General features: G+C 40.9%; 1 protein-coding gene across 28 annotated transcripts in view; it reads right to left on the reverse strand.

The window, feature by feature from the left end:
- Positions 1 to 16,679, reverse strand: part of SRGAP3 (SLIT-ROBO Rho GTPase activating protein 3) — a 393,430-nt gene that overhangs the window by 337,577 nt on the left and 39,174 nt on the right. For 27 of the 28 annotated variants that reach the window (XM_084989345.1, XM_084989331.1, XM_084989353.1 and 24 more), the window contains one exon: positions 7,131 to 7,261. Coding sequence is in view for 9 of the 28 variants with exons in the window: in XM_084989320.1 (XP_084845446.1) it covers positions 7,131 to 7,189 (59 nt within the window). In the remaining 19 variants the exon portion in view is untranslated. Of the gene's footprint in view, positions 1 to 7,130; positions 7,262 to 16,038; positions 16,062 to 16,679 lie in introns of all 28 variants that reach the window. The other variant, XM_084989338.1, reaches the window with a different exon arrangement.

A 16,679-nucleotide genomic window follows, 5' to 3' on the forward strand; every position in this document is an offset into this window, starting at 1 on the left:
CTGGAATCACACAGTCTCATCTTTAAATCCCAACTATAACCTCTCTTGGCTCTATGAGTCTGATGAAGTTACCTAGCTCCTCAAGGCTTTGTTTCTTCTCATCTACAAAAATGAGATTAAAATGCCACATTCCTTTATTTGTGTTCAAGGTTATGTCCTTTCCTTCAAAGCTCCTCATGTAGCTTTGACTATACTGAGTGCAGGTACTTTCAGAAGGTTGAGGGAAAAGGTTCTCTTGACCCTCTTAGGGTACCTAGCTGGACCTGAAAGTTAAACTGACATAGACAGATTAACAGAAGAAAAACATACACGTTAATGTAATACAAGTTTTATGTTACACAGGAGCCTTCCTAAGGAAATGAAGACCCAAAGAAACAGTTAGATCTGAGCATGTTAATACTAGGGTTAATGAAGAGTAGATAGTCGGGGAGGAGGAGGAGGGAAAGTGAGCAAGACCTGCTTGTTAGGATTCTTCTCAAGGTCTCTTTGTTTTCAGAGATAAGGATGCACCTTCCCTCCAGGGGCTGCAGGGACAACGTTCTAGATCTTTCAGTTTTGAAGAGAAGGAGGAAAACTGGATGTGGGAAATCCCTGGGTTTAAGTATTGACAACTAATTTCAAACCCTGGGTACCCCAAATCAAATTGGTCAGACCCAGGGGCTGCCTGTTTGCAACTTCCCCAAGAAGACAGGGCACTCAGATAACTCACAGTTTTAAGCACCTTTTGAGGCATTACCCAGCAAGACTAAGGGACGCTCCAGTAAAATCCTCATTTCACTCCAGCTCGGTCTCAATCAATCACCCTAACTCTCTTCATGCTACAATGAAACAAGAACCCAGTGTGACAGGATCATTATCACCAGAGGAAAGGACAATATCATCATGGGTCATCAGCTTGCATTATATAAACAAATCTAAGGGCTCGATATGAGGAAACAATGAAAATGCTCTCAACAGGGCAGTGAAGCATAAGCAGTACAGGAACAGAATTATGCTGATCAGACTTACAGGGCCAATCACAGACACATCAGGAACATTCAGTCAGCACTTTCAGGTGATATTTTCCCAGTGTGATACTCACTGCTTTCATGCTTCCTTCATCTCTGACTCATTCTTTCCGGTTCAATCTATTTTGTTTATGGATTTAATATCTGGCACAATTCCTCTAAAGAGCTCATGATTTCCCTCTGACTTCTCTTCCCCCTCCTGCTTCAGAACAGGGCAGATGGCAAACCAAATAATAAACAATGACAGATGTAAAAGGATATGGATATTTATATTGTTTCAGTTTGGGGCCCCAAATGAAGCTGGCCCAACAGACATAAGATTGGAGCTGGCTCATGCCTTCCAAAAGGGTCTAAGCATTGTTGCCTCTGACAAATGCCTTGCCAGTAATTATAACTCTGTGCTAAAGACGCACACTTTCCCTCTGAATGTGTTTCTTTTTATTCTGCTACTTAAGGGCAACTGAGCATTCCATGACCCAACAAACATGAGTCACCTTCTAGAGGCATGATCCACCATATCCTCTGGGAATACCAACATCCAGTAGTCTTCTTATCTGTTGGGAAGGTTTGAGGACAATGAAACTGGTACCCAGGATATTCCCTGAGGTGCATGGGACACAAGAACACTAAGGGAGAACTGTTGAACACAGCCTACAGTTGGGATATGCCAAAACCCTGTATGATGGACAGGGGAATTCCTTTAAAAAAAAAAAAGGCTCAATTGTTAGAAGAGACAATATGGTCACTAGGAGAAAAATCACCATAAATGAAGGAGTGGGTGATTTGGAAGAGTGGGTAACTTGGTCAGGTCAGGCCATCATAACAAAATACCATGGCTAAAATAAGTATTTGGGTAGTTCCCAATGTGGCTCAGCAGATTATGAACCCAGCTAGTATCCATGAGGATGTGAGTTCGATTTCTAGCCTCCCTTAGTGGGTTAAGGATCCAGTATTGCTGTGAGCTGTACTGTAGGTTGCAGATGCAGCTCAGATCCTGCATTGCTGTGGCTGTGGAGTAGAATGCCAGCTGCAGCCCCAATTCGACCCCTAGCCTGGGAACTTCCATATGCCACAGGTGTGGCCCTAAAAAATGAAATAAAATAAAATAAAAATAAGTATTTGGATTATGTTTTGAGAGAATGAAAATGACTTTCATGGGAATCTGGGCTTGGCAGTACCCTAGCGTATGGTTGTAAATTAACTCTAAATTGCCAAATATAGTGGGAACTTTTTAGCACTCCTATTACTTGACCTCTCTGGTATCTGATGTTGTTGACAATTCCTCCCTTAAAATTCTCCTTAACCTCCTTTTCCCTGTGAACCCCTCTGGCCACATGGGGTATGCCTAGGCTGAATCTGGTGCAGATGGAGAGGCAGTAAGAGAGCACACATAGGAAGTGCCTGGGGCCCAGCAAGGATTTGCCTTAAAAAATAGTACCCAGACCCTTGAGGGTGGCTGGGCCCCTTCCACACCTGAAAAGCAGTGAGTGGCAGATGAGACTTGAGAAGAACTGTGCTGATCCCTGAAATCTGGTCACAACTCAACAAGGAGCAGAAGAAACTCCAGCAACTACTCACTCAGTCCTTGCTTACACATTTGGTAATAAGCTGAAATGAAAGCAACCTTGAACCTGTCCAACTGGTCATTCTTGCCAGGCTTTGAACCTGGAATAGCCTATCACAAGCTGACCTAGCTCACTGTCCTTCAGTCTTTTCAGCGACCGCTTCTTCCTCATCTTGTTCCCGAACTGTTGAGATTCCACAGGGTTCCTTGCTCAGCCCTTTTCTTGATGTTCACTCCCAGGGAACCTGATCAACCACTTGATTTTAACTTCTGCTCATTTACTGATGACCTCTAATTCTGTTATCTACTGACCAGAACTGAGCTTCAAATTCATGTACCACAGCTTAATGTAGGTCCCCCAAACCCTTCAAACTCCACATGTCCTAAACGGAATTGATTCTCTCTTTCCACAATCCAGTCCTCCGCTCACATTCTCTTTCTTGGTCAACTGGCCCTCCATTAACTCAGGTGAAAAGGCCAGAAAACCGAAACCCTTCATCAGAGTTGGTGCTGAGTTTTTTTTAAGTGCATATTAGAAGGAGATACTATAAGAATATAGATGAATCATGTTGTCTCTTTTTAAAAAATCAATTTTATTATTGACTTAGAAGGTTTAGCATGCATTTATTCTCAGATGACTACTGAATGTCTTCAATAAGCTTTTCCTTCTCTATCCACACTGCAGTAGCCTTGGTTCTTACCTACACTGTCTCTTGCCAGAATCACTGCAATAAGCTCTCATGCAATCTCCCTCATTTATATTCTTCTAATCACTGCTGCCAAAGTGATTTTTAAGCACATTTAAATATATTTTTTCTTATTACAGAATTAATACATGTTTACAGTGGATATTTGAAAAAAAGTCTGTAAAAAGATAATCACTATTAACATTGTGTTATGTATACTTCCAGCCACTTTCTATGAATAAACACACTTCTTTAGATAAAGTACTATATAGGAGTTCCTGTTGGCAATCAGTGGAAATGAACTCGACTAGTATCCATGAGGACGTGGGTTTGATCCCTGCCCTCACTTAGTTGGTCAAGGATCCAGCGTTGCCATGAACTGCGGTGTAGGTTTGAGAGGTGGCTTGGATCCCATGTTGATGTGTATATAATATATACTTTATACGCCCATTTTAAAATTGGGGGGGTTGTTGGGTGTTTTTGTTTGTTTGTTTGTTTTTTGTCTTTTTTAGGGCTACACCCACGACATATGGAGGTTCCCAGGTTAGGGTTTGAATCAGAGCTGTAGCCACCAGCCTAGCCACAGCCACAGCAATGCTGGGATCCAAGCCGTGTCTGCGACCTACACCACAGCTCAGGGCAACGCCAGATCCTTAACCTGCTGAGCGAGGCCAGGAATCAAACCAACATCCTCATGGATGCTATTGGGTTTGTTAACCACTGAGCCATGACGGGAACTCCTAAAATTAGTGTTGTGAACAATTTCCTAGCATAAAATTTCCTACTGTAAAGATACGTTAAAAGATGCTATGATAAACATCATTGTACATGCATCTTTCTTCATATCATAATTGTCTCTTTTGAGGTAATATTGCCAGGGATAGGGATGCATACATTTAAGACTGTGAACCTTTGCCAAATACTCCCTGAAAAGGTTTTATCCATTTATTATACTTCTATCAATAATAGAGTGTGATTTTAATGTAGAAATCAGATTGTCACTCCAGGACTTGGAAGAAAGCTACAGGTTCAAAAAGCTATAGGCCAGAGAAGGCTCAGAAATAGAGCTGTCAGGAGTTCCCGTCGTGGCACAGTGGTTAACGAATCCGACTAGGAACCATGAGGTTGCAGGTTCGGTCCCTGCCCTTGCTCAGTGGGTTAACAATCCGGCGTTGCCGTGAGCTGTGGTGTAGGTTGCAGACGCAGCTCGGATCCAGCGTTGCTGTGGCTCTGGCATAGGCCGGTGGCTACAGCTCCGATTGGACCCCTAGCCTGGGAAGCTCCATATGCCGTGGGAGCGGCCCAAGAAATAGCAACAACAACAACAACAACAACAAAGACAAAAGACAAAAAAAAAAAAAAAATTACGTTGTGATCATGGTCGTATAACTATAAACATAATAAAAAAAAAAAAAAAGAAAAAGAAATAGAGCTGTCAGAGTTCCCGTTGTGGCGCAGTGGTTAACGAATCTGACTAGGAACCATGAGGTTGCAGGTTCGGTCCCTGGCCTTGCTCAGTGGGTTAACGATCTGGCGTGGCCATGAGCTGTGGTATAGGTTGCAGATGCGGCTCAGATCCTGAGTTGCCGTGGCTCTGGCGTAGGCTGGTGGCTGCTGCTCCAATTAGACCCCTAGCCTGGGAACCTCCATATGCCGCGGGAGCAGCCCCAGAAAAAGGCAAAAAGACAAGAAAAAAAAAAAAAAAGAGAGCTGTCAGATTTAGAAAACAAATTCATGGTTATCAAAGAAGAAAGGTGGGGGGAGGGATAAATTAGGAGTTTGGGATTAACCCAAATATACTACTATACATGAAGTGGATAACCAATAAGGATCTACTGTATAGCATAAGGAACTCTACTCAATATTCTATAATAACATATATGAGAAAAGAAGCTGACAAAGAATAAATATATTTACATGTATAACTGCATCACTTTGCTATACACCTGAAACTGACACACCATTGTAAAGTGACTATACTCCAATTTAAAATAAAAATTGGAAAACTTTAAATTTAAAATTTAAACTTGTTTCCATCGTGGCTCAGCAGTAATGAACCTGACTAGTATCCATGAGGACGAGGACATGGATTCCATCTCTGGCCTTGCTCAATGGCTTAAGATCTGGCATTGCCGTGAGCTGTGGTGTAGGTCACAGACAATGCTCAGCTCTGGCATTGCTGTGGCCGTGGCACAGGTCAGTAGCTGAAGCTCCATTTCAACCCCTAGCCTGGGAACTTCCATATACCACAGGGGCAGCCCTAAAATCATAATTTTTTAAAAATTAAACTAAAATTTAAAAAGAAAGAAAGAAATAAAAGAAATAAGGCTGTCATAGTCATTGGGCAAGCCTTACATTTTCATTTTTCAAGTAAAGTTGCAGCCCATTAGAGCCTTCATGATGAAACATGAAGAGGTTGAAATACAAAAATGTTCATCCTTCAACTCTTAGAGCAAATGCCATGCAAAGCCAGGGACTTTCATGTCTACATATGACTAAGTACTTAATAGCTTCCTTCGTTAATTATTAAGAGTAATTAAAATTTTATATTCTCAAAAAAAAAATGGAGGACTGCCAATTACCAAAACTTTGGCTGCAACAGAAAGTTTGGTGATAATGCACATTTCCTGCCACATGTGTGATAACATGGATTGCTGAAATTTGCAATATTTTCAGTAATGCTCTTTTGGGGGTAGGAGTACTTCATAATATCTTGAGTTTCAAATGTAGCCATTCTTGTATCTGTTATACATGTTATTTGACAGGTCAAATACAGCTGTTTTTCTGGTTTTGATCATGTTGTTCATGCATAAATGTTATGGTCTTGGTCTTTCGTTTGTTTGTTTAGGGCTCCACCTGTGACATATGGAGGTTCCCGGGCTAGGGGTTGAATCAGAGCTGTAGCTGCAGCTGTCAGCCTACACAACAGCCACAGCAATACCAGATATGAGCCACGTCTGGGACCTACACCACAGCTCATGGCAACGCCGGATCCTTAACCCACTAAGAGAGGCCAGGGATAAAACCTTTGTCCTTATGCATGCTAGTTGGGTTCCTTACCACTGAGTCACAAGGGGAGCTCCCATGCATAAATGTTATGATGTTACTCTGTGGGGTTGCTATTTTGTTCCTCTCTTATTCTTTGTTACCATCAAATTCTCTTCCCACCAGAAGTGGAATGGATGGGTTAGGTATTATTGTGGCAGGGGGAGCAGTGCCAATTAAGTTAACATGTTTGTGAACCATTGGTCTGAATGCCTCAAAATCTCACTACACTGAGTCTAGGTTTATTTACTAGATTGGTTAGCCTAGTAAAGAGGCCTGGTGAATTACTGCCTACAAGATTATGTTTGAGGGAAAGAAGAACAGAGTGACTGAAAATAATTTTGAGAAAAAGTAACAGGAGGCTCACAGACTAACCCTCTCTCCTTCCAACTCTTGGATTTTAAAACACTGGTCTTTTGTGACAGAAAACTATATGCAGGAATATATGGCATATGAATACATACATATACATACATACACATATATATACACACACATATATAAAACAAGACTCTATTAAATATTAGCAGGGTTAAGCGATCTCAGCTACCTTTAGCCTAACAGAAACATAACCAAGGCTATGTTGAGAACCATGTCAACATTGTTTTGTACTCAGCTCAGGCTACTCATCCACTGGCCTGCAGATTCATTAAACTCCTGATGTGACTCTGAAAGACTAGCAGAGAAGAGGAGAGAGTTCTTCCTACATGAGTGACTATCTGAGGGAAATAAGACATTCATATAACTGATTCTCTTAACAGGACCAAAGATGCTTATTTTCCCATCCAGCTCTGGGAAAGTCATGATTTTAAAAAACACAGGATTTACCTTGACAAACAGATTATGAACAGATATGGGAATCTGGTTTCCATCAGTCCAGCTTGCATTTCAGCAGGAATTCTGTAATGTTACCAGCTTGAGAAAGACTGGTCCACTGCATGGCAATACATCTCCATTTCCTTATGGAGAAAAAAGGGAAGAGAAAATTAGCTAAATCAGTTCTGCTTGATTTTGCTCACATCTTTTCTGCCAAGAGTAGCAGTTATCCACCAACAGGCTCTAGAAACACCCACACACCCAGAGACATGTATAGTCAAGCAATTGTTGGGCTATAAATTCATAAGCTTGTTGTTTTCCATTATCTAGGCCTCTAGTTAAAATATTCAGTAGCATCAGAATTGGGCTCACCTCAATAGCAGAATTTTATGTGCAGTTCTAGGTCAGCTATGAATCACAAATAGTAACAGTTAACCCAAGGCTGCAAAACCTTTCCTCTGCACATCCTCTAAGGCAGGGTGAAACAACACTGACAAGGATCCCTGATAGGCTATAAGTAAGGGTAGGAGAGAAGATTCACAGACATAAAAGAAAAGAAAAAAAAGGAGTTCCCATCGTGGCTCAGTGGTTAACGAATCTGACTAGGAACCATGAGCTTGCAGGTTCGATCCCTGGCCTTGCTCAGTGGGTTGACAATCCGGCATTGCCCTGAGCTGTGGTGTAGGTTGCAGACGCGGCTCGGATCCTGAGTTGCTGCGGCTCTGGTGTAGGCTGGTGGCTACAGATCCGATTGGACCCCTAGCCTGGGAACCTCCATATGCCATGGGAGCGGCCCAAGAAATGATAAAAAGACAAAAAGAAAAAAAGAAAGGGACAAGGTGGAAAAGAAAGAGAGGAAAGCCCAAAAGTAATAGACTATTTAAAAGATAAATGTGAATGATCGCATGTACTGAGCTGTCATAGAGCAATATCTACCCTATGCCAGACATTGTTCTAATTTACTTGCATTATTTAATTCAATCCACATACATTCATGGCATACCTTCTGTGCGCCAGGCACTGTTCTAAGTAAAGATTATTCCCTACAGAGCCAAAGAGATGAGAATCTCCTCCTTTCTGGAACTTATATCTCAGTAGAGAAGATCTTATTTAATCATCATAATAAGGAAAAGAGATGGGAAAAGCATGGTGAGAAAGGAAAGGATAGGAATGGACAGAAAAAGAGATCACAGGGAAGGGGATATAAAGGAGATGAAGGGCTAGGTTAAGATGATAAGTCTCTATTCAGGCCTCAACTCCTCCAAAATAAAGGCTTTGGAAGATACCACCATAACCAATTAAAAGAAAACTGTGAATGTAAATGTTTGAAGAAATATACTTCTACCTTATTTCAAATGTGTATAGCAACTTGAAATGCTAACAAAGTCTTTCGGAGTAGATATCCAACAATAGTCCACTTTAATTTTTAAAAAGTCATATTTGTTTTTGTTTTGTTTGTTTTTGCTATTTTGGGGCCACACCCGAGGTATATGGATGTTCCCAAGCTAGGAGTCTAATCAGAGCTACAGCTGCCGGCCTACACCACAGCCACAGCAACAGGGGATCCAAGCCATGTCTGTGACCTACACCACAGCTCACGGCAATGCTGGATCCTTAACCCACTGAGCAAGGCCAGGGATTGAACCCACAACCTCATGGTTCCTAGTCAGATTCGTTTCCACTGCATCACAATGGGAACTCCTAAAAAAGTCATATTTGTAATAAGCAACCTTCAATTGCACATACAACCCTTGTTTCTCCCGGCCTATTCTAGTGAATTGGGAGAAAAATCAGTTAACTAAGAAAAGATAAACCAGGGAGTTCCGGTAATGGGGCAGCAGAAATGAATCCGACTAGTATCCATGAGAAGGCGGGTTCAATCCCTGGCCTCACTCAGTGGGTCAGTGATCCGACATTGCCATGAGCTGTGGTGTAGGTCGAAGACATGGCTTGGATCCTACATCCCACATTGCTGTGGCTATGCTGTAGGCCAGCAGCTATAGCTCTGATTCAACCCCTAGCCGGGGAACTTCCATATGCCACAAGTATGGCCCTAAAGACCAAAAAAAAAGGAAGAAAGAAAGAAAAAGATAAACCATTTTTGACTGAATTCCTCACCAGCATCAATGATAATACTAATAGGCAGCATATTGAGGACTATCTATTTGAGGACTTTCTGTTTATTGCATAACAAACTAACTCAAAACTTAGTAGTTTCACAACAATGAATTATTATTTCTTGTGATTCTGTAGGTTGGCAGGTTGGTTCTAGTCTCAACAGCTCACTCATGAGGCTGCATTCAGCTGGGACACTGGCTTCACAGTGTCTTTTTCTCCACATGGTGTCTTACTACAGGAGAATCTAGGCTGAGCTTCCTTACAAAGTGGCATCAGTAATCTAAAAGAGCAAAAATGGAAGGTTTCAGTCCTCTTAAGACCTAGCCTTGGAACTGGCCAAAGACACATCTGCCACATTCTACTAGTCAAAGCAAGTTGTAAGCCCAGTCAGATTCTAGGGGAAGTAAAAAAGATTCCATCTCTTGTTGGCAGGAGTGGTGACCCTTATAATGACAAGAGTTGTTGGCAACTATTTTGTAGGCAAGACATCACATTTGCCACATGCCAGAAACTGTATATTATTTCAATGAATCTTTAAGAGCAACTTATGAAATAGGCACCATTTTATCCCTACTTTACAATTAAGGAAAATTAGTTCCTGAAAGGTTAAGTATCCTCCAGCAAGTAGGTGGCAGATCTAAGACCAGATCTTAACCACCTTCAGAGTTCCAATTCACAACTATCCCTCAATACAAGTCAGTAGAATTAGAGGGGTTGAACCCCATGTTCCCTCTCTATTAGGGAAGCAAGAAAGCATAGTAATGAAGAGTTAGAACTAGAGTCAAACTGCCTTGATTCAAATCTTGGCTCTAAGTCTCATTAGCTCAGTTATTTTGAGCTAGTTACTTAGCTTCAAGTTCATCATCCATAGAACAGGGCTGATAACAATAGTCCAAGTCACCACAGGGCTATTAGGAGATAATGCATCTAAAATTCTACCTGGATAGAGTATGCGATCCATACATATTAATTTTGTTATTTCAAATGTCCTGATTAGTTTACTTTGAATCAAGCAATAACACAGTCCCAAGACCATGGTCTCCAGAGCTGTTTACCATGGTCAACCGGGGGTGTTGCTGACCAGTGATCCTGAGTCTATGCGACTTGATCATCACTGTCCCTGCTGGCCTTGCTTGTGATTCTGTTTTGCTTCTGGACCCATGCTGCTGCTACAGTGACTACTGCTGAGGGTCCTGCTCACTGTAGTCCCCCTCTGCTCACTTGTTACACGTTCTGCTTCCTTCTGGAGCTGCCACTTCATGCTAGAGATCTGGAGGCTGTCCGTGTTTACTTAACAACATTCTCCCTTTCTCAGTTCTCTGTTAATTCTTCTGGTTACACAAAAGAAGAACAGCTCTCAGAGGCTAATCCCATTAATACCTTGTTTTGTTTGGGGGTATTTAAAAAAGGTTCATCAACATCCCTTTTTAACAAAGGAGTAGGAAATGGAAGTTTCCCTAATTCAGAACATTTGCTGGATGTTTCCTGAACTAACTCAGTTCCTTTTCTGGGTCTTTGCAATGTATAAGAATGATTAACCACTAGGTGGCAGGGATGTTTCGATACCCAGCTCATTAGCTTCTCACACTGCAATCTCAATTTCAGCCAAGACACAGAGTTCCTTTCAAAATGAATGAGTTGCTTTTAAATAAACTTACTTATCTATATGAAGTTCAAGGTGAACAATAAACTTCAAGTACATTCTCTTGAAAATTCACTGTGTTGTTGCTAATTCTATCAGAGAGTTCTCACAGGAGTTACATTACTAAAGCAGTTTTATATATAGCCTTTGGCTTGAAAGGGCATGGGAAAAGTAAACATATCTCAGCTTGTTCAGGGCACAGCCAAAGCTGATTGTTTCCCTCTCTAGTTATCATCACCTGATGGGCCAAAGGTTAAAAGTTCATGAACTTCTAGTCTATCATATCATTTTGTTAATGAAATTATAGACACATCACTCATTTCCCAATGAGGTCCCAAAAAGTTTTCTTGGGGAAGATGTAATTTCAGTAGCTTCTTGAGTGAGATAACAGGTATAGGGGCATTCTTTCTTTCAATTACATCCCCACATGAATCCAACCTGCCCAGTGGAATCCCAACAAAATAGGTTACAACCCATAAAGGAAGGTAAAGAAAGGTACAAATGAGGTAGAGGAAAGGCCAGAAGCGCTGATATAACCCTCACCTTACAGTATGGGGAAAAAAAGAGATGCTGTCTATACTAAACAAAAAGATGTTTCATATATCACTTAAATTTACCTAAGTAAATTTAACATAGAGGAACAAACTATACTGGGTTGTAATTTTTTTTTTTTTTTCTTTTTAGGGCTATACCCACAGCATATGGAGGTTCCCAGGCTAGGGGTCGAATCTGAGCTGTAGCTGAGGCCTACACCAGAGCCACAGTAATGCGAGATCCAAGCCACATCTGTGACCTACACCACGGCTCAAGGCAATGCCAGATCCTTAACCCACTGAGCAAGGCCAGGGATCAAACCTGCAACCTCATGGTTCTTAGTCTGATTTGCTTCCGCTGAGCCACAACAGGAACTCCGAGCTGTAACTTTAATGGGAGGAGAAGGAAGGGGAAAATAGGATGGTGGGATGTTATTAATAGGCTAAACCTCAAGTACCCTAAGAGTTAGCAAATAATGCTTAAAACTGAAAGAAAAAAAAAAAGACATAGCACTACAAGCATATTATTTAGAGACATGGAGGAAATCACCATGAGAACTAAAGGCAGAAGTGGCTAACAGTCCTTGCGTCTGTACAAGAGCAGAGGAAGGGACTGGCCTGGGGAGTGGCTGTACTGTTTAATTTTCTAAACATGACATTGTTTTACCCTTAAGAACAGGAGAGGATAAACAGCTACTAGGATAAAATAGATACCTGTGTTCATGGGAGCAACTACCACTCAGTTCCTAATATGTATCACTATATCTGATAGGAGTTATCAAATTTAATCATTTGCTTATTTATGTAGGGGTTGCTTTAGTTCACCATAACACAACTAGTTAGAAAGAAATTAGAGGCTTCAATTTCCACAGGTTTGCTACTTATTCAAAACTGGCATTTTCAAGCAAGGATGCACTTTAGTCTATGTTTTCACAGCAGATCACCAGGGTTTTTCTGATAAGAGCTCATATACTATTACTCTTTGCAATAAATCAGAATAAGAAAGAGCAAATGTGTCCATTTTTACTTCCTCTGTAGAATTTTAGTCTGAACTTTCTTTTTTGATTTTTTAAAGTTTTATTAAAGTACAGTTGATTTAGAATGTTAGCCTGAACTATTTATTGAGCATTCATCCCTCAGCAGAACATGGGCACTTTTGACCAGCAAAATCTGCTAGGCCTGACCTTTAAACTTCCTGTTCTTTACCTTGCTTTCAAATTCACATGCAATTCATCAGCAACAAGTCATCTTTCAAAATATACCAGAATTTGACAATTCTCCTCACTGCCACCCCTAATATCCTAGTTTGGGTCATCATTCTCTCCCACTTGGACCACTGAAATGGCCTGGTAACTGCTTCCTTTCCTGCCCTCTACCATTCATGTAGCAACCAGATTAATTATTTTAAAATCTAAGTCATGGTGATAATGTGTAAAACATTGGTCTATACTATGTACCCACCCCATCTCATCTTCTCCCTCTCCCCCTTATTCTCTCCCTGGCCAAGCTGGCCTCCTAGCTGGCTACTCCTAAACCCTCTTGAACATGTTTCTGCCCTTGTCCTGGAATGCTCTTCTCCCAGATACCCAAAAGTCTTGCTTTCTCATTTTCTTCAGGTTCTGCTTTGGTACCTTATCCAAGAGGCCTTCCTGACCACCTGATATAAGATAGGCTTTACCCCTCCATCTCTATCACGCTTCATCCCCCTTTCTTTCTCAGTTTTTCTCCATAATACTTATCATCATAGGAATGTATGTGTATTTTTCTGTATTGTCTGTCTTTTCCAATAGAAGCTCTAGAAAAAATTCTCAGCACTTTACCATTACTGCCTGAGACTGTCTGACATGTAATAGATGTTTCAATAAATTCTGTTACTAACATGATCTGCCACGGGCAAATACTGTCTTAGGATAATGTTTCCCCACATGTGTGACCTGTTTTATGAGACGATTTAAATAGTATAAATATATGCATTAAATAATGCTGAATCAAATGTAAAGAATCTTTTCAATATTTTAATTCATTAGATCAACAAGATCTCATTTAGTGCAATTTTGTCTCTAACATTTTATAATTTAACCTCTTAAAAAGAGAACAGGCCTTACATTTACAGCCTTTTTTCTGGACAGAATTTAAACATCATTTTGTTGTTATTTATTTTATTATGTATTTATTTATTATTTATTTTATTTATTTTATTATTAATATTATTAATAAATTTATTTATCAATATTAATGTATTATTTTATTATGTATTTATTTACTTTTATTATTATTATTTTGCTTTTTAGGGCCACACTCACGGCATAAAGAGGGTCCCAGGCCAGGGGTCTAATCAGAGCTAGAAGCTGCTGGCTTACACCACAGCCACAGCAACACCAGATCCCAACTGTGTCTGCGACCTACACCACAGCTCACGGCAATGCAAGATCTTTAACCCACTGAGCAAGGACAGGGATCAAACCTGAAACCTCATGGTTCCTAGTCAGATTCATTTCCACTGCACCAAGAGACGGGAACTCCCTCCACTGTATTTATTTATTTATTTATTTTTGTCTTTTTGCCATTTCCAGGGCCACTTCCGAGGCACATGGAGGTTCCCAGGCTAGGGGTTGAACTGGAGCTGTAGCCACCGGCCTACGCCAGAGCCATAGCAATGCGGGATCCGAGCCGAGTCTGCAACCTACACCACAGCTCATGGCAATGCTGGATCCTTAACCCACTGAGCAAGGCCAGGGATCGAACCTGCAACCTCATGGTTCCTAGTCGGATTTGTTAACCGCTGTGCCACGATGGGAACTCCCACTGTATTTATTTTTAAGGGCACCATCTATTTTAATTATATGCCTGGTAACATGTTAATCTCACTTAAATCTTACAAAAGCTCTTATCATTTTGCATATGAGGAAACTGCAAGATGAGTTACCAATGAGACCAAAAGTTTCCTTTGAGGTAAAATTTACCAATTTAAATATCTTAAACTGTACCACTCAGTGTTTCATAGTATAGTCACAATGTGGTACAACCATCACTACCATCGAATTCCAGGACATTCTCAACACTCCAAAAAATAAACCCCATCCATACCCTTTGGCTATCATCCCCCCACCTCATTCCCCCAGCTCTGAACCACAAATCTGTCTCTATATAATTTGCCCATTATAGACATTTCATACAAAAGGAATCACATATGTGGTCTTTATGGACTTTTTTTCACTTTGCAAGTTTTCAAGACTCGTCCATGTTGTAGCATGCTTCAGTACTTCACTTTTTTAATGACCAAATAATACTGTATTGTATGATTGTGTGGTGGATATACCACTTTTGTTTATCTATTCATCAGCTAAGGACATTAGGATTATTTCCAATGCTCAATGCTGCTAGGCACATTCATGTCTAAGTTTTTGTTTGAACATCTGCTTTCAGTTCTCTTGGGTATACCTACCAGGAGAAATGCTGAGTCATATGACAATATTTTTTTTTTTTTTTTTTTTTTTTTTTTGTCTTTTTGCTATTTCTTTGGGCCACTCCCGCGGCATATGGAGGTTCCCAGGCTAGGGGTCGAATCAGAGCTGTAGCCCCCAGCCTATGCCAGAGCCACAGCAACACAGGATCCGAGCCGCGTCTGCAACCTACACCACAGCTCACGGCAACGCCGGATCGTTAACCCACTGAGCAAGGGCAGGGACCAAACCCGAAACCTCATGGTTCCTAGTCGGATTCGTTAACCACTGCGCCACGACGGGAACTCCTTTTTTTTTTTTTCTCGACAATACTCTTTAACTTTTTTGAGGGAAGTACAAACTGTTCTCCAAAGTGGCTGTACCATTTTTCATTCCCACCGGCAATGCCTAAGTGCTCCAATCCACCACATTCTTACTGAAACTTGGAACTGCCTATTTTGAAAAAAACTTTTAGGAGTTCCTGTTGTGGCTTAGCAGAAACAAATCTGACTAGTATCCATGAGGAGATGGGTTCAATCCCTGGCCTCACTCAGTGGGTTAAGGACCCAGCATTGCCATGAATTGTGGTGTAGGTGGCAGGTGAGGCTCAGATCTGGCATTGCTGTGACTGTGGTGTAGACCAGGGACTACAGCTCTGATTTGAACCCTAGCCTGGGAACCTCCATGCACCACAGGTATGGCCCTAAAAAGACCACAAAAAAAAAGAAAAGAAAAAAACTTTTAACCAAATAGGTATTTTACCGTAGCTTTACTTTGCATTTTCCTAATTACTAGTGATATTGATCATCGTTCCACGTGATTATTTACCATATGTGTATCATCTTTAGAGAAATATTCAAGCCTCTGCCCATTTTTAAACTGGGTTATCTTTACATTGTTGAACTGTAAAAATGCCCTTCTAAAATCATTTAAGTTGAAGATATGTATGACGAAATAAAATTTATATTTTAAGGCAGGACAAGGAAAAAATTAAAGGCAAAATTCTGTTTGGCCTCCTCCCTCACTCATGTGCTTTACACATTAACCAGAGCTACTCAAAGATGGAAGTGCCTGCTCACAGCAAAGATCAATTTTTTTTTTCTTCTAACCCCAGCAATGTAACTTCTTAAAAGAATAGTGTACTTTCTCATCTCTGAAAGAGGTTATGGTGACTTGTTGCTTACCTGGACTATGTATCCTTGGTGAACTTTATAAAAAATATCAGTATGTCATTTTGATGTATGATTCCTTGTCTAAAAAACATATATGACAAGACTCCCCCCACCCCATCGTGACTGAGTGGTTAAAGATCCCGACTAGTATCCACGAAGACTCAGGTTCAATTTCCGGCCTCGCTCTGTGGGTTAAGGATCCGATGCTGCCATAAACTGTGGTGCAGGTTGAGGACTCAACTTGCATCTGGCGTTGCTGTGGCTGTGGTGTAGGCCGGCAGCTGTAGCTCCAATTCCATCCCCAGCCTGGGAACTTCCATATGCCGGTGGGTACGGCCCCAAAAAAGACAAACAAAAACAAGACAAAAAACGTATATGGCTATGCCTTCCGAGGCAAAACGATTCTCAGGGTTTTCAGAGAAATCTCCTTCCAGGGTTATAATCCTCAGTTTGGCTTAAATAAAATTCTCTTTTAAAATTCTTGGCAGTTAACCTTCCTCAAGTATTTAAAGAAAAATACTAAGTAAACAATAGTAACATACGTTAGGTAACATGTTACTTTGGGGGCAAAACATTTAGCCTCTGTGAGACTCAGGTTCGCCGGCTTTAAAACAGAGTGGCCCCTGCTTGAAAGTTGCTGGAACAAATGAATT

This window comes from Sus scrofa, chromosome 13 (genome assembly GCF_054392235.1).
Source record: "Sus scrofa isolate SSC_HxYL_T2T_F1_AM1 chromosome 13, Sscrofa_HxYL_maternal_Yorkshire_Landrace_v2.0, whole genome shotgun sequence".
NCBI classification, from domain to species: domain Eukaryota; kingdom Metazoa; phylum Chordata; class Mammalia; order Artiodactyla; family Suidae; genus Sus; species Sus scrofa.